A 27,809-nucleotide genomic window follows, 5' to 3' on the forward strand; every position below is an offset into this window, starting at 1 on the left:
GCCTGTACTTTGACATATTGTTCTGTACTCTGTGATATTTCTACTATGATATATACAGGCACAATGTTTTTATGTTGTACAAATGTCAAACCTTGCAAATCAGGATGAGATACAGTATATACTGAAATAAAATGCAGAACGAACTAATATGCGAAAATTTGTACATTAGATAGGCCTGAATAGAATAAGTTAATAATCCGATTGTTCATTTTTAATAAAGGGCATTTCTGTTGTTATTATTATTATTATTATTATTATTATTATTATTATTAAAACCTACACCTTACATGGGGTAGTCAAAATAATAAACTAGCACAGCGTAAATACAATGCACAACAGAAAAAACAGTTGAATAACTTGAAACATGAATACAAGACATTATTGTAAAACATTGGACCGGAATGGACAATTACAGTGGCAAGAATAGGGCAACCTTATATAACTTGAAGCAGTGGGTCATGGAGAGTTGCAGGGCCTATGACTATAAATTGTGAAATTTTATTCTAGTGTGTAAAAGTTATTAATATATTCCTAAGGTTATATACAAAAGAGAAAAACTATATAGACAGCTAGTCCTTTTTGCTGTCATCTAGAAAGCTCTCTTCATGTTTAAAAATAAACCGATTGGATTATGTGTAGATATACAGAATCAATTGTTTAAAATCCCTGAATTGCTCATGATGTATCCAGATACATTGAAAGAGTATGCAGATACACAGTTTATGGTTATAAAGGGTTATTTTTATCATATTGTAGTTGCATATTGATCAGAAAAGGAAAGATTAAAACATATTTGTTTTCTTTGGTAGATACAGATGGAGGCACCCTCGTCTCCCGAAGCACAATGCAGCACACCACAGCGCAAATGAGGTGTACGCACGTGTGAGATTCTTATGCGCCCCATTTGTGGCAATGGACACGCAAGCGTGTGAGACACTTGCACACCCCTGTATCGGCAAGCAGTGCACCGAGGTGTGTCACCTTGGCATGCCGGCTCACCAGATGACTGTGGACCCATCTGTATAATAAAGCTTTAGTTAGCTGTTGTATAAATATATTATGTGTTTATGGGGAGATACTGTATACAATAAAATAAACAAAGATATGGGGCCTGATGTAAGGTGGTGATTTCGGCCAATTTCTGAGCTTTTTTTTAAAGGGGCAGTCATGTACAAGGCATGGTTTTGCCTTGTAAATGACTGCCCCCTTTAAAAAAACCTCAGAGTTTGGCCTGCATCTCCCACGGCCACCAGACCAGCACTACACTACATCAGGCACATGGAATGAGGCAAAACAGCGCCATAAAATTGCCCCATTTAACCTTTAGTAGTGTAGTGGAGAAAATGCATATATTGAGCTTTATATGGCAATTGCTCTTACTACAATCTAGTAGAAATTAATTGTACCATATTAATGTATTTAGTCTTCTACATCCTGTAGTGTAATGTAGTAAAAATACATTTTTATTCTCTTTTAATTTAGAGGTTGCCTTATGTAGTCATGTACATATAATGAAAATGCTGAAAATATATTGTTTGGGTTGCAGTATCAGAGGGATTTTCTGCAGTCTGCAAATAAAATTGTACAAAACATAAAACTGTTATACAAAATCTATTATTTACAGGTACAAATTGTAGACAAAATGACATTTATATTTAGTGCTAATTCAGCTAGTTGTGTTATATCTCACTAGCTTGGCTATTATTTAAAGAAATAGATATATTGGGCCTGATTCAAAATTGATTGCTAATGTGCGAATTCCCAATCCATTTGATTATTAAATGACTAGCCAATGCATAAGCCAAAATAATCTCAATCCCCTCACAGTTTGTCACACAGGAAGATGGCGTTTTCTGGTCACGTCAGAAAAAATGCAGGCATGCCCAGGTGTTTAAAGGGAGGGTGTGTGTCAGCACTGGCTTCAATCAGCTTGTCCCAGTAGCTGAGCTGTGGAAGGTTCAAACATATGCTGTGTACACATGGGGGAGATAGGTGCTGTAATCGCTGGGAATATGGTCGCAGGCGACCATATTGCCAGTGATTGGGAGTGTGCCCCGGCGATAAATCGCCGGGTGCGCGCTCCCGTTTTCTGCCCCATTGTAATTGCTGGTCGCAGGAGCTTGCTCCTGCGACCAGCTAATTACCTCTGCGGCACCCCCAGCAGAGGTTCGTTTTCAACAGCGACCATCTCTGGTCGCTTGTTGAAAAAGAGACACTGAGCAATATATTGCTCAGCAATATATTGCAAGCAATATATTGCTAGCAATATATCTCCCCCCGTGTGTACGCACCTTTAGTCACATTTCCTCAGACTGGGAAAATAAATTGTCCAAAATACAAAATAAATTCCCCAAAAATGTGATCAAAATTCCCTATGGCTGAACTACCATGGTACATATTATTTTATTGGCATTTTTTTTTTTACAAAATTAAATATATACAGCATGTGAATCAATTAAAGCCTGTCACAAAATATTTAGGAAATTCAGAATTTATTCAACATAAACTGTATGCAGCAAACTAACTGTTGAAATGCTTATAACATGACTTGAGTGGGGAGGTGAAACAGAATATTGTCCCTGATTCTGATCGTATCGCTCCCTGCGCGTTCCCACAGGGGAGCAATATTTTGCAGCGGCGCTTGCACATAAACATTTGTGCACATATGCAGCCTTTTTTGTGCGAACAGGTGTGGCGTATGTTGAATGTTGGCCATTTGGTGTCGGCCTATTGACTGTTGATGCCCATAATTCAGAGTTTTAATATACCATCGAGCAGGCAAATGAATGCTTTCTCAGTCTGTGGGGATTATTTTCTAAGAAATGCAGTGGCGTATTTATTACTGGTGCAATGTGTGCTGTGCAAACAGGCCCATGAGTCCCTGGAGAGAGCATTCTGAAACCATTTATAAATTCTTACCCTACGGAGTGCCATGATGAAGTCAGCAATACTGCTGGTGGTCTGCACATGTGCAATAGAGTCTGAGCACTCTAATGCTCAGACCCTATTTGCTGGGCATCAGGACACTGTGGCCATGAGAGAGGAGGGACCAAAGGAGGCTGCACAATGGCCTCCTCCTTTATTGAAGTGCCCCTGAAGCAGTGGCTTGTACTAGCCACTGATTTCTGAAATGGCAATGCCCACAATTTAAAACAGGAAATCCTTTAAATGGCAAAACACTCTGTGCTAAAATTATTAAATGCTGGGATTTTTAAAAAATAATTATTGATAATATATAGTTTAGAATAGAATATGTTTAGAATAGTTTAGTATAAAAAACCCTGATTAATCAAGCAGAGTTCAGAGTTCTTCAGGAATCCACAAACAACCACAAAACAACAAAAAATTACCAGTCTATGACAGCAGGTGCATTAATTGAGTTTGACAGATGGATGGACAGGAATATAATCCAATAGGAATATGGATGAGTCAAATGCCTCAACCCAGAAATGACTGGAATTTAGAAGACATACAAAAACAAACAAAAATCTTTAATATTACAAAGTAAAACTTGCAACACGTCAACATAACACAATCACGCACAAACATATTGTAACTAGACATTATACAGAGCAAGAAACAAGTGTACTTACTAAATATCACCACAATTAGCAACTTTCTCCTACCTCACTTTATACATCCAAATCCCGGATCCGATCCGGTATTTGGAACACAGTTCCAAGCCAGGTTGGATCTGGTATTTGCACCATTTACACTGCGGTGCTGACCCACAGTGTAAATGGGGGCGGCGCTTGGAGGTGACATCACCTTCAAGTGCCAGGATTGCCGATCACCCCACCAGGTCTGCCAATCATTGCACTAGTGGCAAGCCCAGCACTAAGGTAAGCTGCTAGACTTCTCCTAGACCCCGTGCACCCACCAGCTTTGTCCTCAAGGTTAATTGGATGCCACACACAGGCATCCATTCACCTCCTCCCTGCCTCTGCTGCTGTCTGCAGAGTACAGCAGACTTCAGCGGAGGCTGTGTGTGCCCCCGCTCAACCTCCATGTTGACTGCAGGACACTGCGGTCCAGAGGTTGGGCTTCCCACATTGCTGTTAACGGGAGCTGGATTGGATGACCTGGCGTACCCGTTTACACTGCCCAGTGGTGCAAGTAGAATTTTTTTCTTGGTGGTACTGATAGCCTCCACCAAAAATGGGCGTGGCCATGTGTCATGAGGGGGCGTGGTCACACAAAGCTAGAGGAGTGACTAAATGACAATAGTGGCATGGCATCAGGAGACAGGGAATGAGAAACAGGGAATGACTGGGGGTGGGTTGGCTCTTGCTTGGGGGAGAGCCGGGCAGCTTGTGCTTACAATTGTGGAGCCTGCTCTTCATGCTGTCGGCACCGCTGATGCCTGTCAGTGTGACAGGCTAATTCAGCAGTAGCCGGTAGCTGGTAGCTGCATACAGCACCAATCATAACGCTCAGTGGGCGGGCTGCGGATGTATTATATTTAGACTTAAAATAAAAATAGAATTGACAGTGGGTCAGGGGGTAAGTGGTACTGCGTACCTGCAACATATTTCTTACAGGTACTCCGTACCATGCAGTACCCCCTTACTTGCAACACTGACACTGCCATCTACCCTGGTCCTGCCCGTGTTCTACCCTGGTCAGGACCTGGGTAGAAGTCCCATGACATGGGTTAAACCCTTTTTCACTGCTGCTAACCTGGGTCCACAATGGAATAACATTGGCTTTTTCAGTGGTGTAAAAGGTGTATTAAAGGGAGATGCATTTGTCTTTATAGAATACTGTAGCTTTAAATTGACATAGTTTCATCAGAAAGCACAACCATATAGAAAATGTCATGGTGGGTTGTTTCATCTAATCCGATAGAGACTGAAAGACAATTACAGTATATTTTAAAATCAAATCTGACCTTAAGTAAATGATAGCAATTTGACATGACACCCCCCATGTTTTTCAGTTAAAAGCATTGCACGTTTTAAATTGTATTTAATTGTATGTAATTTAAATTGTAAACAAAACAGTGAAAAACTAATAATTTTGCAAGGCGTCATAATAAAAACGTGGAACATGACTGCGCCCAGGAAGAAGAGCACCCTGATGCTCGAAACGCGTGACTGGTATCCACAATCTCCATCAGGACCAACCCAGTGCTAAGGTATTTGGAGCCCAGAGCAGGGTGCACATTCCGGACTGCATCCTGCCACTTTTTTCCATCCTTGCTGGCTCCAAATACCCTTAGGGGTAAGAAGAAATTCACACGTACTTGTGTTTTTTATGTGTTCATACACTGCATTGTATTTTATATGTTTTTTAACATTTTGTACCAATAAACCCTGTTATATTTTAACTTTGGCGCCCAGTACGATTATCACACCCACTCTACTCGAATTCCATAACCTAAAGGTCTGAGGGTGACCTTAGTGATAATCATCAGGCACAGTGGCGTAAGTTCGTCTCAGTTGCCCGGAGGAAATAAAAATATTATTGCCCCCCCCCACACACACACACACACACCACCTTAAATAAATACATGTTATGAATATTATGTTTAAAATTAAGACAGCGTGACATCTATGGTCCTGCTAGGCGGGGGAGTAAGCCACTTAACCGTTATCGACGACTTTTGATTAAGTGATTTGAATGTGCAGGGGAGGAGAGGTGCCCCCTTGGGAGCAGGAGCCCGGTGGCAGATGACTCCATTGCCTCCCAGAGTTCTGCCACTGATCAGGCAGCCGAAGGAGGAGCGCAGGACCGAGTACCCCCAAAAAACCACAACCAAAAACGTGGAACATGTTAAAGGCAGAGTGACAGTTTGGACTTCTAATGCTGTATCCAGAATCAGTGATTTTCACAGAATTACTGACACACTGAACCAAAAGGACAACAGCAGCATGTTGTTGTTGCTGTTGTACAGTATCTATTATACTTTGTTACGGGTACAGCTAGGTATTGACCAAAATATATATCCATGCTAGGTCTAATCATTCAAGTAAGAGAATATTTTAAAATCATAAAATGGCTTGTGCAGTTTCCCAATTTAAATACCATATACAGGTTGAGTATCCCGTATTCAAAATGCTCGGGACCAGGAGAATTTTGGATAACGGATTATTCCGTATTTCGGAATATTTTAATATTTCAATGATGTATTTTGAAGTATCTTGCATGTATGCTGTATAAACACATAATATACACACAAATATATTTTATTACCACATAAAATACACACAAATATATTTTAATTGTTCAAAAAACAAGGTTTCAAAACGTGAAACAAAATGTGTGTACTATCTCAGCACTGAATTTGAATGCCAAGCAATCATTGTCTTGCACATATATAGTGCCAGTTACATATCATGTCCCCAGTGATGCTGTTACAAATGTCCCCAGTGAGTTTTTAGCAAAAAATTTTTTTTTTTTCACTTTCTGGAATGTCCGTATTTCGGAATAATTCGGATAACGGATACTCGGATACGGGATACTTGACCTGTATATGGTTTTTCACAGAATATATATATATAGTAAATAAGCTATGAGAGCAATTCATTTGTGAAGGTAACAGTGACAATCAGTGTTAGAGGAGAAGACAGATACTCAAGCAAAGGTTCAAACCATAAGCTCCTTTTTGTAGGTGTAAACATGATCCAAAATTATTTTGATGCAGTAATTTCTAACTAGGGTAAAGACAGATTTAAAAGTTTTCAAAACACAGCAAACTCTTGTTGTTTGAAGTAAGAATATCAGATTAGACAGTATCCAAGATGGAATCTAATAATACAATACTGGCAATCTTGGATAAGGGCAAAATCAAGGGCACAGTCTTGAAACACAGCAACCACTTGTGGTCTGAGATAAGAATATCAGGCATTTCTATTAAAGAAGAATACGGTACTGGTGACCTTGGATAAGGGTAAACACTTGGCAGGTTTTCAAAACACAGTGACCTTTGCTTGCCAAAGTTGTAGTTTATGGTAATATCAAAACAGTATTTCACCTTTTCAATGACCGGATAGTTTCTCAAAATATCTTTTGGTGAAATTAACTTATTAATTGAAGAGAATGGATATTCCCTACTGGTTCCCATGATGTTTTTTTCTGTACATGCCATTGGATTAAAAATGCATTTAGAAAAATGGGTGAATCCAGTATTCTTTCCATAATCAAAACACTTGATCAATGCTATTGATATTTTTCCTTTCTGGTTCTCCAGCACATACAGTATCTTTAGAAATCATACCAAATTTGTCAATGAAGATAAATACACATTTACAGTATATCATTGCTGCACTTACACAAAACAGCCCACTTGGTGTACCAAGTCCTTTAAGACTGCTAGCATCATGCAGTGAAATGATAAAGTGGAATGATTTACAAAGCGACTCAAAAGCAGTTTTGCAAATCTATCCACTGAAAATGCAAATACAGAAGACATGGCCTTGCTGCATTTGCAATCCCAGCCCTGTGACTGAGGTTGCAGCCAGGAATCTACATTTTGACCAATGACTGAACATTGTTATTCAATGTGAGGTTCCATACATATTTATTAAGATTGACAAAGAGACAGAAGTTGTCATGGTGTTGGTCTGGGGCGGACTTTAGGCCTCTGTTTCGTAATGTTGCTTGGTATTCAGAAAATTCCTTCTTTGAAATGTTAATGAAGTTTGGGTCTGGTACATTCCTTTGTACTCTCTCCTAAAGAAGTGTTCCTGAGGTGAAGAAGGGGAGTGGTATTGACCACAATATGTGGTCAGGTAGTAAGAGGGTGAATAATAACCATTTGAAGATAGCCTTCTTCTTCTATATGGGGAAGGGCGTCTACAGTATATGGGCAACTTCTTTGTGGAACATACAGTAGTCCTCATGTTCCCTTCTATATATTGGCTGTTGGGTTCTAGTAACGTTGTTGTCGAATCTCCTAGGTGGTCTATCTCTATAGCAAGATTGATTCCAATCCCTCTGTTCTACTCTTTGTGGGATATTTATAGACCAATCATGGACTTTCCCATTAGTATAATCGTCTGTGTCCCTAAAAAACTTTTTTTGTTTTTTTGTTTCCTGAGTATGACTCTAATGTATCAACTTTGCCCTGAAGGTCTTTCACATCCCTTTAACTTTAACTTCTCACTTCCTTCAAACTTATTTAAAGAATTTTCCACCTGGCTGATTTTTTCTTCCAGAATTCTTTTTTTCGCTCATTACCAGTCACATTTACTAGATGTATGCCACACTCATCTAGGACCTTGTTCCAGTTTGAGGTAAATTCCTCGGATTGTGTGGTTAGAGTTGTCGATTTTCAAGAGTTTCCAAATCATACCAGCATTTCAGTTCTTTAGTTGTTAATTTCTCCATGTTATTTAAAATACTGTAGTAATCCAAATCATCACCACTATCTTGCTCCATTCCTAAATCTTCCTCATTAAATATAGTTTAGAATTTTTGTGACCTGCTTGTCCGATTCTTAAATAAAGGCATAGTACAGATGTAGCCGGCCACATCTTTGCAGGGGATGGCAATTCTATCACCATCCCCCGCCGGTGGCCGGCTACCGCCAGGGGCGTGCACAAGACGCTTGCACATCCCGTGATAATGGTGCTTGGCGGGGGTCCCCGCTGCCTCCCCCGCAGTCGCCATCAGTCCCCCTCGCCGCCCCAACACCCTTCTGAACTAGGCAGCATCTCCCTGAAGCAGAGACTGGCAGGGAGACTCTGCCCAGCCGTGCGTCCCAGTCTCTATCACTGGCGCTCGCCAGTGAAAGGGATCTGTCGAGCGCCGGCCAAGGGTGGCAGCGGCTTCATCTGTAGGTGCAGAGTTTATGGAATAACCCTCTAGTAACAATTGATAAACCAATACAACAAACATGTGCTCAATCATAATAGACAGGCATTTCTGATAGCAGCCCAACCACTAGGCTACCCGAGGGCCGGAAAACCAATACAAAAAAATGTAATCCAAGAATGGTAAGGCACTTGAATTATATAAATGTGCAGATAACCCAGTGGTCAGGGAACTCGGTCCTCATTACCCCACACAGTGCATATATATATATATATATATACACCCACTGAGGTTCTATTATAAATTAGGTCTATTCTCCATTTATTTAGGTAGTACTGGTATACTAATTCCTATCTCAAACGTCAGCACTTTAGAGACGGGACTCTTTTGAGCCGTCTTAATTGGTTGTTATATCCAATCCTATTTGTTATGTGTAGTCTGTTTGTGTTTGTTGTTGTCTCTAAACCACTTTTTTACTAAATAGTCTAATAAAAGCTATGTTTTAAACCTTACCAAATTACTATTCATTATAAATTTTTTCTAAAAAAGCGTGCCCCCAAACAAAGGAGAGTACTTTTTCTTCCCCCCTTTTTTTATATATATATATATATATATATATATATATATATATATATATATATATATATATATATATATATATATATATATAATGGCACGATCTGTCCGGCAACTCCTGGGTGCAACCTGGGGCAACAGGGAATACCTGCCCGGGTGCTCGCTTGAGGGGTTAACAAACCCTAATACAGAATATGGCAATGAAGACAGCGTCACTCCGGGACTTCAGTGAAAACAACAACTTTACTGCATCACGTCTACGGCGTTTCGGGCATCGCCCGTCATCAGGACAGTTACAGTTAACTTAGTGTGAACAGTGAACTTAAATAGCTTACCAACATATCTGAAGCTCTCCCCACGGCACCGCGTCCCCCGTCCGTTCTGCCGCACTCCTTCCGGTTTGCAAAGCGGAAGCGGTCAGGCGTGACGTCACAGGGTCCCCGGGCTGCAGGTGAACTACTTGTGCAGAAGGGAGAATAAAGTGCTGAGTGCTTATAGTGGTATTGTGCAATCACAAACAATAATTATGCATAAAATTACATTACATATCAATATACAATGACATAGCTCAATTACAAAGAAGATTAATAAAAAAATAAAAAAATTAATAAAAAAATAAAGAACAAGCAAATAAAATAAAAACGTGTCTAAAATTTAATGTGTAGAGCTGCCACTAGATGGCATACTTGTGTGGAAAATTCAGTGCCATTATTATACTATGCAAAATTACAATTAAAGAATTTCAGAAATGCTGCTAAATATCTAACAATATAATGATACCAGATGCTTGGTGTATAGTTATTCTAAGAAGCCCATCATATTACACTCTACAAGAAACAACTGTAGTTGATGGCCTCATTCAGACCTCCCGGATTGATGGTATTTAAAGAATAAATCCATCTGCTCTCCAGCCTCAATAATTGTTTTTCTCTGTCACCCCCTCTGTGTGTAGGTGGCACTTGGTCTATAATCTGGTAACTGAGTTGTGACATACTATGTCTAGCTACAGCAAAATGCCGTGCCACCGCTTGGTCACTATTGCCCGTTAACAGGGCAGATCTGATGGCCATCCTGTGTTGGGCCATCCTCTCTTTAAACTGCCGAGTGGTTTTACCCACATAGGCCAAGTGGCATGGACAGAGTAATAAATAAACAACATATTTGGAGCTACATGTCAACGCAAATCTGATGTTAAAAACTTTATCTTTCTGGGGGTGCTTGAAACTATTGCCAGTTTTCATGTATTTACAAGTGGCACAACCAATACATTTATAACACCCTGCTGGCCTTTGTAAAAAGTGCTGCGTGCGTGTTTGCCCCATACCAGTTATATCATTTTTGACCACTAGATCTCGTATATTTGATCCCCTTTTATAACTGGGCATTAAAGTGGCATTGTGCATACTTTTCAGATCTCCATCTGTTTTCACAATCGGCCACAATTGTTTGACCTTCGGTACAAATTTTTTTGTCTGTGCAGAGTATTGGGTCACCCAGGTTATTCTATGATCATTCCTTGCTTTCAATCCATCTTTATTTGCCAGTAAGTCACGTCTATTTTGTCGACAGGCTCTTTCCCTGGCTGCTCTTAAATTTGCCATAGGGTAGCCTCTGAGGGCAAATTTGTTCATCATGGTGTCTAACTGGGCGTTACATGTGTCGACATCACTATTAATGCGGCATACCCGCAGGAATTGCGAATATGGGAGACCTGCTTTGGAATGAACGGGATGAAAACTTTTATAGTGTAGTAAGTTGTTCCTGTCGGTGGGTTTCGTATATAGCTGTGTCGTCAGGGGCGGAGGGGCGGAGACTGACGACACAGCTATATACGAAACCCACCGACAGGAACAACTTACTACACTATAAAAGTTTTCATCCCGTTCATTCCAAAGCAGGTCTCCCATATTCGCAATTCCTGCGGGTATGCCGCATTAATAGTGATGTCGACACATGTAACGCCCAGTTAGACACCATGATGAACAAATTTGCCCTCAGAGGCTACCCTATGGCAAATTTAAGAGCAGCCAGGGAAAGAGCCTGTCGACAAAATAGACGTGACTTACTGGCAAATAAAGATGGATTGAAAGCAAGGAATGATCATAGAATAACCTGGGTGACCCAATACTCTGCACAGACAAAAAAATTTGTACCGAAGGTCAAACAATTGTGGCCGATTGTGAAAACAGATGGAGATCTGAAAAGTATGCACAATGCCACTTTAATGCCCAGTTATAAAAGGGGATCAAATATACGAGATCTAGTGGTCAAAAATGATATAACTGGTATGGGGCAAACACGCACGCAGCACTTTTTACAAAGGCCAGCAGGGTGTTATAAATGTATTGGTTGTGCCACTTGTAAATACATGAAAACTGGCAATAGTTTCAAGCACCCCCAGAAAGATAAAGTTTTTAACATCAGATTTGCGTTGACATGTAGCTCCAAATATGTTGTTTATTTATTACTCTGTCCATGCCACTTGGCCTATGTGGGTAAAACCACTCGGCAGTTTAAAGAGAGGATGGCCCAACACAGGATGGCCATCAGATCTGCCCTGTTAACGGGCAATAGTGACCAAGCGGTGGCACGGCATTTTGCTGTAGCTAGACATAGTATGTCACAACTCAGTTACCAGATTATAGACCAAGTGCCACCTACACACAGAGGGGGTGACAGAGAAAAACAATTATTGAGGCTGGAGAGCAGATGGATTTATTCTTTAAATACCATCAATCCGGGAGGTCTGAATGAGGCCATCAACTACAGTTGTTTCTTGTAGAGTGTAATATGATGGGCTTCTTAGAATAACTATACACCAAGCATCTGGTATCATTATATTGTTAGATATTTAGCAGCATTTCTGAAATTCTTTAATTGTAATTTTGCATAGTATAATAATGGCACTGAATTTTCCACACAAGTATGCCATCTAGTGGCAGCTCTACACATTAAATTTTAGACACGTTTTTATTTTATTTGCTTGTTCTTTATTTTTTTATTAATTTTTTTATTTTTTTATTAATCTTCTTTGTAATTGAGCTATGTCATTGTATATTGATATGTAATGTAATTTTATGCATAATTATTGTTTGTGATTGCACAATACCACTATAAGCACTCAGCACTTTATTCTCCCTTCTGCACAAGTAGTTCACCTGCAGCCCGGGGACCCTGTGACGTCACGCCTGACCGCTTCCGCTTTGCAAACCGGAAGGAGTGCGGCAGAACGGACGGGGGACGCGGTGCCGTGGGGAGAGCTTCAGATATGTTGGTAAGCTATTTAAGTTCACTGTTCACACTAAGTTAACTGTAACTGTCCTGATGACGGGCGATGCCCGAAACGCCGTAGACGTGATGCAGTAAAGTTGTTGTTTTCACTGAAGTCCCGGAGTGACGCTGTCTTCATTGCCATATTCTATATATATATATATATATATATATATATATATATATATATATATATATATATATATTGTATAATAGGACTGATCATCTATAAAACATAATTTAGGAAAGTATATCACTTTTAGCTTAAAAATACTGTTTATTGTAAATTTGGTCTATCCTTTCCTTCAACTCTATATTTTCATTTCAAAGTTTTAAATATGTACTTTTATGCTTGTTTTTAGACATGTTGGGGTAAATTTACTAAGATGGCAGTTCTGTTGGAGATGGTATATTGCTATTGGCAACCAATCAGATTCTATGGGCATAATGTAATAGGGTGTGAGAATCAGAAAGTGAGAGATTTTGGGAGAGTTTTCATATTTTTTTTTAAAGCAACAATCATTTACACTAGAATATAGAAACAAAAGAACAAAAATATCGGCGCTAAATCCATGTATCTATTAAATAAAATTATTAAGGGGGTGGACCATATACACATATACAACCGCGTATAAACATAATAAAATTTGTAAGATTCTGTGAGTCTGATATACAGTATGTATATGTATGTATATACACATGCACACACTCGTGATATATGCAGGTGGTTCTTGCAGCATTATACAGGGAAATGCCTATTCCCAAAAAAACTACACAAAAAAAATGTTTTGATTTTGCCATGCAATTGATTTAAAAAATGTGAAACTCTCCCCAAATCTCTCACTTTCTGATTCTCACATCCTATTACATTTGGCCACATATTTAATCTTTGGTACCCAGGAGACACAGGACTGATGATAGGGTATCAGTGTGATGGAGCATCCTGGCACCAAACGGGTTAAACCTTTTGCCTCCCGGGCAGCCCAGGCTCCTCCCCCTCCTGTGTCCCCCCCATACAGATGGAGCCAGCCTCCCTCTTGCTGGCGAATCACCAGATTGTCTCTGTTGGCGAACCGCCAGCTGCGAGGCGCTCCATCTGACTGAGAAGCGCATGCGTCTCAGTTTCTGGGCAGCGGGGTGATGGGAACCCTGTCTGTGGTACCATTCACGGCAAAGACAGGTTTTCCCCCCATAATGGAACCACAGTGGGCAAGTTATCGGTCTGCCTCTGAGTTGAGTTTACAGCGGTATATGGTCATTAGGTCGACAAGCATTGTATTGACACCATTAGGTCGACATGCAGAAAGGTTGACATGGGTCTAGGTCAACATGGGTGTACGTCGAAATGTCATTAGGTTGAGACAAGCATTAGGTCGACATGGGCAAAATTGACAGTCAATAGGTCGGTTTTTCTGAGCCGACTTGTGCTGACAGGAGGTATTTCATCCCCTACCATCCACTAGGGCGTGGTGGGAGAATAAAATAGTGTGCCGAGTGTAGTGGCGAGTACAGCTGTGATACGCTTCAGTGTCCATGATGACCGTGTCAACATTCAGGTAATAAAACTGTGAAAACCCCCATGTCAACCTTTTGCCTGTCGACCTTGCCCATGTTGACCAACTTCTGGAGATCCATCGCTCTTACTGCACACCTTAGCCCTATGTCGACATTTCTACATGTCAACCTAATGGTGTTGACCCAATGCATGCTGACCTAACTGCTGGAGATCTAATGATAAATTGCCCTTACAGCACACCTTACAGGGTAAATCTGTGAAGCATGGGCTATGAACGGGGGGGGGGTTTGAGGACATTGGGTAAGTTTCTTCTGAGTTCTGAGGTGAAAGTATCCTCTTCCCCTGAAGATGCCCTTCATATGTTAATGTTGAGGCTCTGGTTAGGTGGTTAGAGAGGTTCTCTCTAAGGGCCCATTTTAAATGTAAAAAGAGGGCCGCTGTGTCTGGCAGTTCTAATCTGCCTAAGCAGACGCCTAAGTGTCTAATGTGCCTAAGCAGTGACGTAGGTTCTTCCCAGTTGCCCGGAGGTAAGGTAGGTAATGGTGCCCCCACCCCAAATAACTCATTCAGTAAGGTGTCTGTCTCAAGTAAGGTCATGGGATCTAACACAGGGCGTGACCCTTGCAAAAATGATGTTAGAAGGGGGAGTCAGCCATATTAGCAATATCAACTGCTTTCAGCTGACTGATTCAAAGGGGAGACGAGGTGCCCCCTTGTGAGCAGGAGCCCGGTGGCAGATGACTTCATTGCCTCCCAGAGTTCTGCCTCTGTGCCTAAGCTCCTGCGTTATCCCCTTCCAGTGGCGGATTGGATTAAATGGGAAACTGCTCCCCTAGTAGGCGCTCATGTCACTAGATTGGTGAGGATTTCTGCTCTCCCTATTCCGCATATGGCATCCCTTAGAGATTCGCCTACCGTAAAAACTGGAAAATTTCCTCAAGCTCATTTACAACAAAGCAGGTGCAAATGCCAGGTCGACCCTGTCATCTACATGGGTGGCTAAAGCTTTGGTGGAATTGATGGAGGCTCTTTCCATGGGGCTATCAGCTCGTATTTCCAGGGAGGACATGCTGGCTATTGTTTCAAATATGCAACAGGCATTGTTGTATTTGGGAGAGGTGGCCATGGATGCGGCCACTTTGGCCTCTTGGGTTTTGGCTTCACTTTTAAAGGCTGACTCTGACTCTAAGAAAGCTTTTAAAGCACTTCCCTATGAAGGTTAGGTGCTTTTGGGGTCAGAAATTTTTGCCACATTAGCAGCATCTAAGGCAGTTTTTCTGCCTTTTCATTCCACTCAACACCCTCTTTCTACTACCTTTCAGTCCTCTCAGATCAGAGTAGCAGTAGAGGCCAACCCTTCTCAAGGTCTCAGCCTTACTCCCACAGACCTTCCAAGCCAAAGGGCAAGCAGCCCTGGGCAACTAGTTGCCCAGTCCCTAAGCCCGCTGACAAGTTTTTCGCATGACAGGCAGAGTCTCCACCTGGGGGAACCCAGTGTAGGGGAGAAGCTATTGTGGTTTTTCCACCATATGGTGAGAATCGACATCAGAGACCTAGGTGATGGACATGGTTTGAAGAGGCTATGCGCTAATGTTTTGGCGTTGACCACCCAGCTCATACGTTTCCACCGGTTTACCAAAGGACTTAGAAAAAGCAAAGGCCTTGGAACGGGAAATTCAGAAAATGTTGCAGTCAGGCATCATAGCATCATGGTACCCATGTCTCAGTGTGGAATGGGCTTCAATGCCAGCATGTTCCTTTTCTGGAAACCCAACAGATCTTACTACCCCATTCTGAACTTCCGTTTGAGCACTACCTTTTGGACTCTCCACTGCATGCCGAGTGTTCATAAAGGTCAAGGCAGTTATGGGGAGCAGGCTTTAGAGACAGGGTATCCATATCCTGTCATACCTGGATGATTTGTTGATCATGGCTCATTCAATGGAGGTCCTTCAGGAACACCTGTCCACAGTGGTGCAGTTTTTACAGGCTCACAGCTGGATTATTAACTGGCCCAAGTCCTGGGAGCTCAACTGGACACAATCCAGCAGCGGTATTTCTTCCTGAGGAGTGCCGCAGAACCCTGCAAACCCACATCTGAGATTAGATTCTCACAGTTGGGTATCTGTGCATACTTGCATGGTCTGGGATTCGATGGTGTTGACCTTCAACATGGTGGAGTATGCCCAATTCAATTTCTGTCCTTTGCAGAAGGACTTTATGAGCAAATGGTTGGGATCTAATGCTAGACTTCAGTCCCTGGTTGTACGTCTGTCTCTGTCTTGGTGGCTTTTGGATTGGAACCTCAATGCAGGGGTGCCATTCTGGATTCAAGAATGGACCGTCCTCAGCACAGATCCCAGGCTTTGGTTGTGGGGAGCTGTCACTTGTCAGCAGTCCTTTCAGGGCCTTTGCAGTCCTCCGGAAAGTCCTATTGGAGTTGAGAGTGGTCTGTCTGTTTGTCAGAACACTGACTTCATGGTCCAGGAAAGTCCATTCTGCCAGTGTGATAACAGTTGCTTACGTCAATCACCAGGTAGCACTCACAGTTGGGCAGCTATGGTGGAGAACTTCCACATATTCCGATGGGTAGAGAAGAGTATTCCTTCTCTACCACCAATATTCATTCCAGGGGTCCTCAATTGGGATGCAGATTTCTTTAGCCATCAGACCCTTCATGCAGTTGAGTGGGCCCTTCAACCAGTGGTATTCCACATGCTGGCCAGTCATTGGGGCAGGGCTGAGGTATACTTGATGGTGTCACCACAATTTCAAAGTTCCACTGTATGGGCCCCAGACTCAGGATCTGTGAGCTTGCGTAGTGCATTACCTACGATTTCTCTGCTTCCTCTTGTGATCCACAAGCTTGTGGCTCTGGACTGGCTCAGAAGGGTCTGGTACTTGGATCTTCAGGCCCTGTCTGTAGAGTCTCAAATATGCTTATCCTAGTGCCCTTGTCTTCATCCAGACCTTCCACATCTGGAATTGACAGGGTGGCTGTTGAGACCGTCCTGTTGAGAGCCAGGGGGTTTAATTCTAAAGTCATCTGTACCATGCACCAGGCAGCAAGCCATCTTCCGCTAGTGCGTATATCGAATCTGAAGGGCTTACTATTCTTGGTCTGTTCAGCAGAGGTTTAATCACAAATCTTTCCACTTATATTTTCTTCAGAAGGGGTTAGAGGCTGGTTTGCAGCTTTCTTCCTTTGGCCTTGTCTATCTTGTTCAGGAAGCTTGCCTTGTTACCAGATATACAAACCTAGAGCACATCCATAAAATAGATCTGAAGTAAATGATGAGAGTAATATGGTGCAGTAGTGACAGAATGCTAAGGTTTTTATAACATATGTGCATGGACCCCCATGTTTGTTTTTGCCAAAACTGCCCTTGGTGTTTTGGTTTTTAATTTCTGTTTATGTCAAAATTTTGTCTGTACAACAAATTACAATAACAATGACACCCAAAACACAGCCCATAATAAAAATAATCATGTAATTGTGCAATATGGAATTGTCCAGTCTGACAAAGCCAAATCAATAGTGGCTTTGTCAAAATAGGTGACTACAGTATAACATGTTATGTAGAAAAAAAAAAAAAACACTTCTACCAACATTGTAGGGGATTATCCCATTTGAGAATATTCGGTGCAGTCATTTTATATCTATATACAACATATATTATGTGATTGTTGAAGGTAGTCTAAGCTGCTTGCACCATCCTGTGATATTGTGAGTCATTGCATCATCTTCTTGTTTTTTTATATTTGTCTTTCACAAGGAGCAATATGAACCATTTGTATATATAGCAATGTACACCAATTTCTCAAGCCAGTAAAAAAAATAATTAAGACTATCTTCCTCTGCTGTAATTGTTCTGAACTGAACTAATATAGAGCTGCTGCTGTACTTTCAAGCAATAAATTGCTGGACTCTGAGGCAGAGGACTCCTACACTTACACTTACTGTACCTTGCATGTCATTGGCACATGGCTACAACAAGAGACCTACAGTAAGACCAGGCAAGATTTCGTGAGGAGCATAAAGTGTTAAGGATAAGTGTAAATCCCTCTCCATATTCAATCCCTCTCCATATGCACAATAATGTGCAATATGTAATGTGACTTTTTAATATCTAGAGTTGGTAGTTGTATCAAGTCTTATGCCAAGTACAAACCAAAACAATGAGCACCTGATCAATATGCCAGCATATTATATCCATGCTACACATCAGAACAATATAATGAGGAACAGATCCTCATTCCATCCTTCATTATACTGCATGGCACCTCATGCAATATCATCTAAATGGCCATACAGCATGGCCAACTGGAAGATATCATATCCAATTGTGAGAACGCAGATTGACCAAATAATTTACACACTAATGGCCCCCATATACTATGCAATTTGTGCCCAATTTCACCTGATTCCGACAGATCAGTCAATCAAATTGTCCTAAATCGTATGTGTATGATATCCAAGTCGGAGGTTGAATGGCGTGCACATAAGATAAGTCATATGTGCAGCCATCAGTAGCACATCGCGAGTACTATTTTAGCACCCGGAAAGTATAGTATCTGATACAGTCAGCATATTTGTGCCGGGGGTGCATGGGTTTTGAAAGTTTTTTTTTTTAATTCTCTGGCCCCCTGCATGCAGCTCTTCGGGAGTTACATGCAATAAATCATATGCAATTTATTGCATGTAAAAAAAACATATCTAGTGTTAAATCATACTAAGTGATCCCTCCCGGCAGGGTAGCTCAGGGAAGTCCTTGTCTGATCTGCCAAATATGTTATTCCAATTTGGCTGGAAACTACATATTGGGACAAGATTAGTTTAGAGTGTACCCAGGTTTAGCTCGTTAAATCATAAAGTCAACGGACATGTAAAAAGACATTTAAAAATGTATGAGAAAGTGTCACTATTCTAATGATAAATATCTGTATGACTATTTGGCTGGAGATCATGTAAGAGATAGAATAAGCAGTAGGAGTAATGAAGGGCATTACAGGTTGAGTATCCCGTATCCGAGTATCCGTTATCCGAATTATTCCGAAAACCATACATTCCAGAAAGTGAAAAAAAAAAATATTTTTTTTTGCTAAAAACTCACTGGGGACATATGTAACAGCACTACTGGTGACATGATGTGTAACTGGCACTATATATGTGCAAGAAAATGATTGCTTGGCATTCAAATTCAATATCTGAGATAGTACACAAATTTTGTTTCATGTTTTGAAACCTTGTTTTTTGAACAAATAAAATATATTTGCGTGTATTTTATGTGGTAATAAAATATATTTGTGTGTATTTTATGTGTTTATACAGCATACATGCAAGATACTTCAAAATACATAATTGAAATATTAAAATATTCCGAAATACGGAATAATCCGTTATCCAAAATTCTCCTGGTCCCGAGCATTTTGGATACAGGATACTCAACCTGTAGTAGGTTAGGATGTCACTGAGATTGTTCTTGATTTTCTCCCTGTTGGGAATACATGGGAATGGAGAAGTGTACCGAAAATGGAATTAAAAATATTTCCCTGGATGGAACCTATATACAATACATTTTCTGTAGTAAACAAACAAACATACTGGAGAAAATTTACTAAGAATAGAAATTCGTAAAAAATAGGTGTATTTGTATACAAATACACCTATTTTTTACGAATTTAGCTTAGTAAATTCTCCCCCCCACACACATTATTCTTATAAAACATGCACTGTTAGGGATTTTTAAGGAAAAATATTGCAGAGCTCTAAATCCTCAACAAGATTACTTTTTTATAAAATGATTTTTTTTTTAAATAATCAATATTTCATTCTATGTTATCCCATTAACTTACTGATATTCTTCTTAAATTTATGAGATTTTTTTAGTATAGCATACAGTATAAGCAAAATCAACAGTCAATGTGAATTATGAAGCATAGTAAATGACCATGCAGTTTTGTCAGCAATATGATGCTACTTTATAGAATTTAATGGTCCAATATATTAATCTAGCACTGTAATGGGTTGCATCAGCTTCTGCGATAGCCAATTTATTTTTATATATTAATACAAGAAGGATTTCTGGTGACAACATTTTCAAACTGGCATAGAAGTACATTCATATATTGCTTCCAATAAAAGGTTTGGTCATTGAAATCCTCTGTTCTACCTTCTGTATTATGCATTCATAGTTATTTTTTAAATGGAATGTATAATGGTTAGGCTCCATTAATATGTTCTTACCATTAGCTTAATGCATATATATCAGTTATTACTTGCTCGGTACTTCTAATGTACATTGTTCTTAGCATTTATGCCATAAAAAGTCTCACATGTATTTAAGTATGGAAATCAATATCATGAACAAAAAAAAAAGAATTGAGATAAGTAAAGTTGATAATTCATTAATAAATCATGTGTTTTATGATTAGAATAGAACAAAATGTGTGTATTTTTTTAACCATCTCTAAGTAACATTACAGTACATTTATAAAAAGTGCACAGTGAAATGTTCCTCAGTTGTGATGACACATAAAAAGCTTTCATGTTTGCAGATGTTTTACTCACAAATTAATATTTGCATTTTTTCCAGTATCACACTTGCTAAATCATACTGGAATAGTTTTATTTGTATGTGATAGCTTTACTGTGATTAAAATTCAAGCATTTAAATCATCCCCCAGTAAATACTGAAAATATGAATTTGTAAAAAATAGGTGTATTTCTGAATACGAATACACCTATTTTTTATGAATAGAGGTCAGTAAATGTCCCCCTTTGCCTTTTTATCAGTATCTTTTGCCATGGACTCCTAGACAGCATAACCCAAGCATCCCTCCTTCTATTCAATACTATTTTATTTTTCAGTTCCAGTACTCAAATCTTTACTTCAAGAATCATCTTATTCTTGCAGCAAGCAAAAGTTTCTCTTGTCAAAACATTGCCACATTAAAAGTTCTACCCGTACAAACAAAGGAGAGCTTGTCATAATTAACATGTAACTTTCATCTCTAATTATCTTACATTTCAAATTGGTCCCTTCAGAGTTTCCCAGGTCATATATTTAATGAAAGCTTAATTTACCTCCTTTACCTCCTTGCTCTGAGATTTGTGAATTTTTCTTCTCAGAACACTTAGGGGGAAATTTACTAAGATGAATTTGTTAAACAAAATCGTATTTCCATAGTAAAATACAATTTTTACTATGCCAAAAATACAAAAAATCGTATTCATGTTTATGGCACTTTCGTAATTGCATTTACAAATACGAATGTATACACCATCGGAAAATATGAATATAAATCACCATTCATAAGAATGGTGATTCCTAATTTACTATGCGGCGGTATTGAAAATATGGCCACTAATTAGTGTAAAATGGCGCTAATTGCCGGTCAAATACGCCAGGAAAAAAACATAATTTTCCTGTCGTATTTGGCTTTAGTCTGCACGGATCAGTCAGATCTGTGAAGGCTTCAGTGTTAAAAAAAATAGAAATAGAAATAAATAATAAAAATTTAAAAAACGGCGTGGGGTCACCCCCACGGCTGTAACCAGCACCAGGTTGAAAGAGCCGGGGCTGGTAATAAAAAATCAGGAAACCGGCCAAATAGGGACTTCGCTCCACTTTTAGTTCCACAGCAAAACCCAATGGTTTATTCTGTTTTTTACACTGTAATCAGCCCGGTACCCACAGCCCAGGGGTACCGGGAATAGTTAAATGAAACCACACTGACACATAAGAAAAATAAAAATGTAATACATACATGTGTCACCCCTGTCTGTCTAACCCTCCCCTTTAGAATGTAAGCTCTCACAGGCAGGGCCCTCTCTCCTCATGTGCCTTTCTTAGAATATATAAACCACTGCCACCCTGATGATTGCTTCAGTGTCCTGTCCCCTGATGCAACTATCCGTATTAACCATGTACTTGTCCTAAACTGTCTTGTAATGTAATTTGTTATGTGTTTGCTAATAACTATGCTCTGTAAAGCGCTGCGGAATTTGTATGCGCTATATAAGAAACTGTTAATAAATAATAAATAAATAATGGACTAAGGGGTAATATTCTGCCTAAGTATCTTATGTATAAGTTAAGTATCAGTATCTTAAGTATCTGTGTAGAGCAGCGGTGGCCAACCCGCGGCTCGCTGTCACAGGCCACAGGTGCTGGCAGTGGGAACTGTTGTTCTAGAATACCATAATACATATAAATACATAAATTATATATTTTATATTCTCCAGTTTTTGTTTTTTTTTAAGTATATATTTTTTTAAAAAGCACTAAAGATGACAGTAACTATGAAATAAAAACTGAATACGAACCTTCAAGTCTGACAGTAATCAGAGTGCACATGTTCTATTTCAGCCGCAATACTCATTAATGTCACCTATAAAAAATGTCAAGCATTGTTTTAACATTTAATAAAAATAGTTTCTTTACAATATATTTTATTCTGGAAAATGCAAGGGTTTATGATGTTTTTATGGTTTATCTGTTACATTTTAAAAGATACATTATTTATGTTGACTGCTGAGATGCATCAAATACAATTAAAATTAGATATTTCTAGAACTTAAAACAAAAAAAAAGTTGAATTAAACAATGTTTGTCTTTTCTTTGTACTCTTTTGGCAGAAGTCAATACTGGAAGAAAGGACCATAGATTTGAAGCTGTTTTTATCAGCAAATAATGAAGGCTCATTACAATTTGAATTTGATCATATGTACAAATATAATACTTGTGGCACATGCAACACTTTTTATAAGAAATTCATTGGATTATGTCCGCAAAGAAAAACACAGTTTATCTGAAGATGGCCTGACAGAATTGCATCGTTCAAAGCGGGGCTGGATGTGGAACCAATTTTTTTTGCTTGAAGAGTATACAGGTTCTGAAACACAGTATGTAGGAAAGGTATGCTTTTACATATTTGGAGTATCATTCCTTGAATTTTGTTCTAAATTTTAGAGGGATACTCAGTTGGTATGTTCCTTGTGTACCAATGCACTTTTTACAGTTTTGCTATGCAAAGATAACAGCTGGCTTACTGAAAAGTGTATGCATGAACATATTTTTTAAGGTGTAGTATCCTGATCTTAAAAGAGATTTAATGACATGTTCACTAGGGGATGTGTGCAAATCCATGTTCTGGCTTTAGTTCTAGATCATTGCTTTGTTTTGGCTTTGGCAAACCACCCTCAAGTGTTTTAGTTTAGAACAGGATTTTTCACAATTGATAAAAACAGACAAAATCATGTAATTTGGACATGTTGTTTTCCACCATCATTATTAACAACATCAATAACATTCATGTGTGTTTTTAATGCGCATATCCTCTTTGTTATCCTGGGTCCATTTGTGGTGGCACCTGACCGGGATAACGCTGAGGATGGGGATCACTCTGTAAGCTGACCTGACAGGCTGCTGTAGGTGGATGCTATCTATCCCCGTGTTACTGGAATCCGTCGCCCATGTGGGTTATATGCTTTTACTTCTTTTTACCATGTGAGTTTGTCAAATAAATTGTGTGCTTTAAATATCCAAAATGGTACTTGCATTCCTAAGAATAAGGATAAGAAAAACAAGCTTGTATGATATGAGCATTAAAAACACCATATGTAAATGCAATATATGAAATAAAATCATGCCATTTATTTAGGGCAGTATTGGGCTATGTCCTTTTCTGTTTGCGTTTTTAGATTCGAGAATTTCTTGAACTTATTATACAAATATTGTATCAAAGACTCTTGGACTCTAATTAATCATTGTGTACTCTAAAAGCCCCCATACACTATATGATTTGGTCCCTATTTCACCCGATTCAGATGGATCAGGCAGTGAAATCGGGCTAAATCGCATGTCCAGACACCCGACTTGACCAAAACACGGGCCTGTGCGCATCGGATCAGAGTCGGGAGGTCGGACCGGCTGCACATTATGTGCAACCGGGCAGGGAATGCCGGAGCAGGGAGCTTTGCTCCGGGAAGGTGGAGAGAGCAGCGTGGCGGGGATGCTGCGGGGCAGATGGTGGGGGACACTGCTAGTATGCTGCGGGGGACAGTGACAGAGGTGGCAGTAAAGGAGAACAGGGCAGGGGGAGCGCTCTCTTAGCCAGTCAGTAATTGGCTGAGAGTGCTCTCAGCCAACCACAGGCTGCCCATTCATTGTATTTCTCAGCACTGACAGCTCCCGCCTCCCCCTGCCCGGCTCTCCGTTACTGTCACTGTCCCCTGCAGTGTCCCCTGCACCCTGCATGCTGCCTCTGCCCTTCTAGCAGTGCACCCCACCAGCAGCCCAGCAGTGTCTCCCGCCACTCGCCACTACACCGGACCCTGCGGCGAGTGGGAGAATATAAAAAATCCTATTCAAAAGACTGGGCAGCCATTGATTGACTGAGAGCTCAGCCAATCAGCAGCCGCCCAGTTTTTGAATTGGATTTTTTTCTATGCTCCCGCCGCTTGCCGCTGCTGACTTTCCGGTACCCGCCCCCTGCCATTAACCCGGACCCTTTCCTGCAGCCCCCCTCCCCCCGGACCCTGCTCTCTCGCTGCTCCCCGGGTTTACAAGTGATAAATTAAGTGCCAAATCTTATCAATCTCTCCCAAGGAGTCCTTAGTACAAGTCTGCCAAATGTATGGGGGCCTTAAGTTGTTTCTAAAGACTTCGCCAGTAGGTGACATGACACAGTTTGTTTTTTGGTATATTCTGAGGCTTTTTTGATGAAGGTCCATTTGTGTCATCCTGGGCAAAATTCGTTTTTTTGCGCTGTGGTTATCAGTATTGTTTTCTATTTACTTTCATGTGCATTCATTTCCAGGGTGAACTGACTTCTAAAATCATAAGGGGGGCCTTACAAGCAATCCAAACCACACAATATTCCAATTTTAGGATTTAGTTTTACTCAGAACCCCAAATGTCTTGAGCTGGGACTCACGAAGTTTAAATATATTTGGTTTTCAATAAAACCAAACTGCTTATATCTACTGTTCACAAAAGAGATTGTTTTGTCAAAGAACAGGATATTGTAATCAATCTTATAATGTGTTGATTAAAAGGGAAGTTTGGTTAATTGTAGACCAAGAAATTTCAAGTCGATGGAGCTAGTTTAACTTAGCACACATAGTTATGCAAAGTTCCTGTGAAACTGATGGGGTAGATAATGCTGTTTAGAAATCTCCAGAAATGAAATGATACTGTTGGCCTGTTTTGTCTACATTTATGTATTGACTATATACACTTTTAACAATACTGTATCTCTTATACAATAAATATATTTCAATGCATTCTATGATGAAGGGTTTGAATTCAACCTAAATTAATTCTGGTTCATTGGACAACAAAGATTTTAAACTTGTATTTAAAATGCTTAATGAATTAGTATGAAATGAAATCAGACCACTTTGAAAGCACCACTTCAAATACTTGAATCACAAAGCATATTTTAATGTAGATAGGTATCCAAAACGTGCCCTTTGATCACCTTAATTTCTTCTTTGTATCAAAAATAACTTCTCATTTAATCAAGTCAATAAACAGTGTCATACTGCTTTTAAAAGTTATTGATATCAGCAAAGGTTCTTAAATACAGGATAGTATCATTATATAACAGATTGAATGTTTAATGCTGTGACTGAAAATAGGATGCATAAATAAAACAAAATATTGGTACTGTGCCATACCTCTGAATAGTGCAGTAAATAAATGGATATTTTATAATCTGAAGTGATAAGTATAATTATGGTAATTCATCACGAAATAGAACATGTAATTTTTCAATCTCAATCATATCCAAACATAATTCGAAATTGTTAGAAGAAAATTCCACTAATGATTATAAACAAATATGTAACAACCCAACCACAGACTGTCATTCAGGCCTCTGAGGGCTACTGTATCTAGTCTGTAATACAACTTGAAAACAAATGGATCTACAGACTAGATACAGTGGCCATCAGAGGCCTGAATGACAGTCTGTGGTTGGGTTGTTTTCTTTAAAATACTGCAGATAGACTAATATGGCCAGCTCATGTAATGATCCATCTATATAGATACCAACATACACCAAAGGGTCAGCTGAATATGTAATGCATAATATCCAAATTTGGACAAGATGTTAACATATCAATATATTGAAATGGCTAAAATAGTTCTCTTTCCCTGTAAGAAGGGAGTTCTTTTCTTTTTTGTAAAAAAACAAAAAACATTGACATATGAGACAAAAGGCAGTTAATACTAAAACCAGGGTAAAGGAGAGGAAAATGCTTTATCCACACTAGTCATCATGGGTGAAGGGTAATGATGTAAAAATTGTGCACTAGCTAGTCACAAACAGACACACATGCTGATAGATGTCTGCCAGCTCAGTCTCACAATCCCCTTATACGGAGGGGTCTTAAAAGAGCACAGTTCGCATAGAACACCATTATAGAAGTGATTACGGTAATGTAATAGTGTATTTTAATTGTATTTTAACTGTATTTTTAGTGTCAGATTTCGTATTAGATGTATGTGTGTTGTTTTGATAGTGTTCCCCCGCAGCCACGTCCCTATGGCAACAGGACATTGCGCCAAGCCGGGCGGCAACTACTGCTGTACTCCAGAACCGTCACTTCCGGATGACGCGCTTCCGGGTTATGGAGGTAGCGTCCTGGATTGACAGGGAGGGGAGCAGCAGGAGGGGACCCGCTGGCATGGGGGGAGCCGATCAGTTTTTTTGCCGCAAATTTGTAAGTATTTAATGTGCACAGTGTGTAATGCATTCACTTGTGTGTGGCTTGAGAAAGGGGTGCAGACCCCGAAACGTCGTCTGAATAAACCACTAAGATTGTTTAACACTTGAAATAGTCTCCGAGTGCAGCTTGTTTGTGGACGTTGTATATATATATATATATATATATATATATATATATATATATATTGACTGCCATATCATTCACTTGGTGACTATGTAACTTTATTAGACTCTGAACCCATGTCCTTATGCTGTTATTGCCATCAGTTGCACCCCAGTGCTGCATATAACTTCTAATCAATTAAATAAATGTGATTTTTTTTGCATCTTAGACAAGGAGTGCTGCCTCACTTATCCTCTGGATAGGAAGTTTTCATATATATATATACATACATACATACATACATACATACATACATACATACATATGTAGCCCCTTTATTCTTGGCCTTTAATAGATTTAACTGGCCTTTAATAGATATTATATTGATAATAACTGAAATATATGGATATCTTGAACCCATTAAAATGTCATATTGATTTCATTTGCAATTTAATAGCATTATTATTTTGATTTAAACGATAATATTTATATTGACACATACTCATACTCTCAGGAGGTCATTCTGGTTGATACTCACTATTGCAAATTTGCAATGGTGAGCGATGGTGATGGCCGGCACATGCGCATATTTGCTTATGTGCATGTCCAGGGAATTTGTGCAAATAGACGCAGCGACTTGCAAAGTCACTGGCCCATTCGCATGGTGCAGTGTGGGCGGGGGGAGTGGAGTGGCATGCACAGTTTGTTCCCATGGGAATGCCCAGCAATTCATGGGCGTTCCCATGGTAATTCGGCTGTGATGCAGGTGTCAAGGTGGGCAGCTGATGTCACCTTATGTCACATACCTGCCCTCTTCCCATACCAGGGCACAACTAATCTGAGTCACCA

At 39.8% G+C, this 27,809-nt stretch overlaps 1 protein-coding gene across 1 annotated transcript in view; it reads left to right on the forward strand.

The window, feature by feature from the left end:
- Nucleotides 1-27,809, forward strand: part of LOC146080611 (cadherin-9-like) — a 266,660-nt gene that overhangs the window by 3,937 nt on the left and 234,914 nt on the right. Inside the window, exon 2 of the mRNA XM_083188082.1 lies at nt 22,761-23,040. Coding sequence (XP_083044208.1) covers nt 22,816-23,040 — 225 coding nt within the window. The 5' untranslated portion in view covers nt 22,761-22,815. The remainder of the gene's footprint in view (nt 1-22,760; nt 23,041-27,809) is intronic.

This window comes from Crinia signifera, chromosome 5 (genome assembly GCF_055691185.1).
Source record: "Crinia signifera chromosome 5, ASM5569118v1, whole genome shotgun sequence".
Lineage (NCBI taxonomy): Eukaryota > Metazoa > Chordata > Amphibia > Anura > Myobatrachidae > Crinia > Crinia signifera.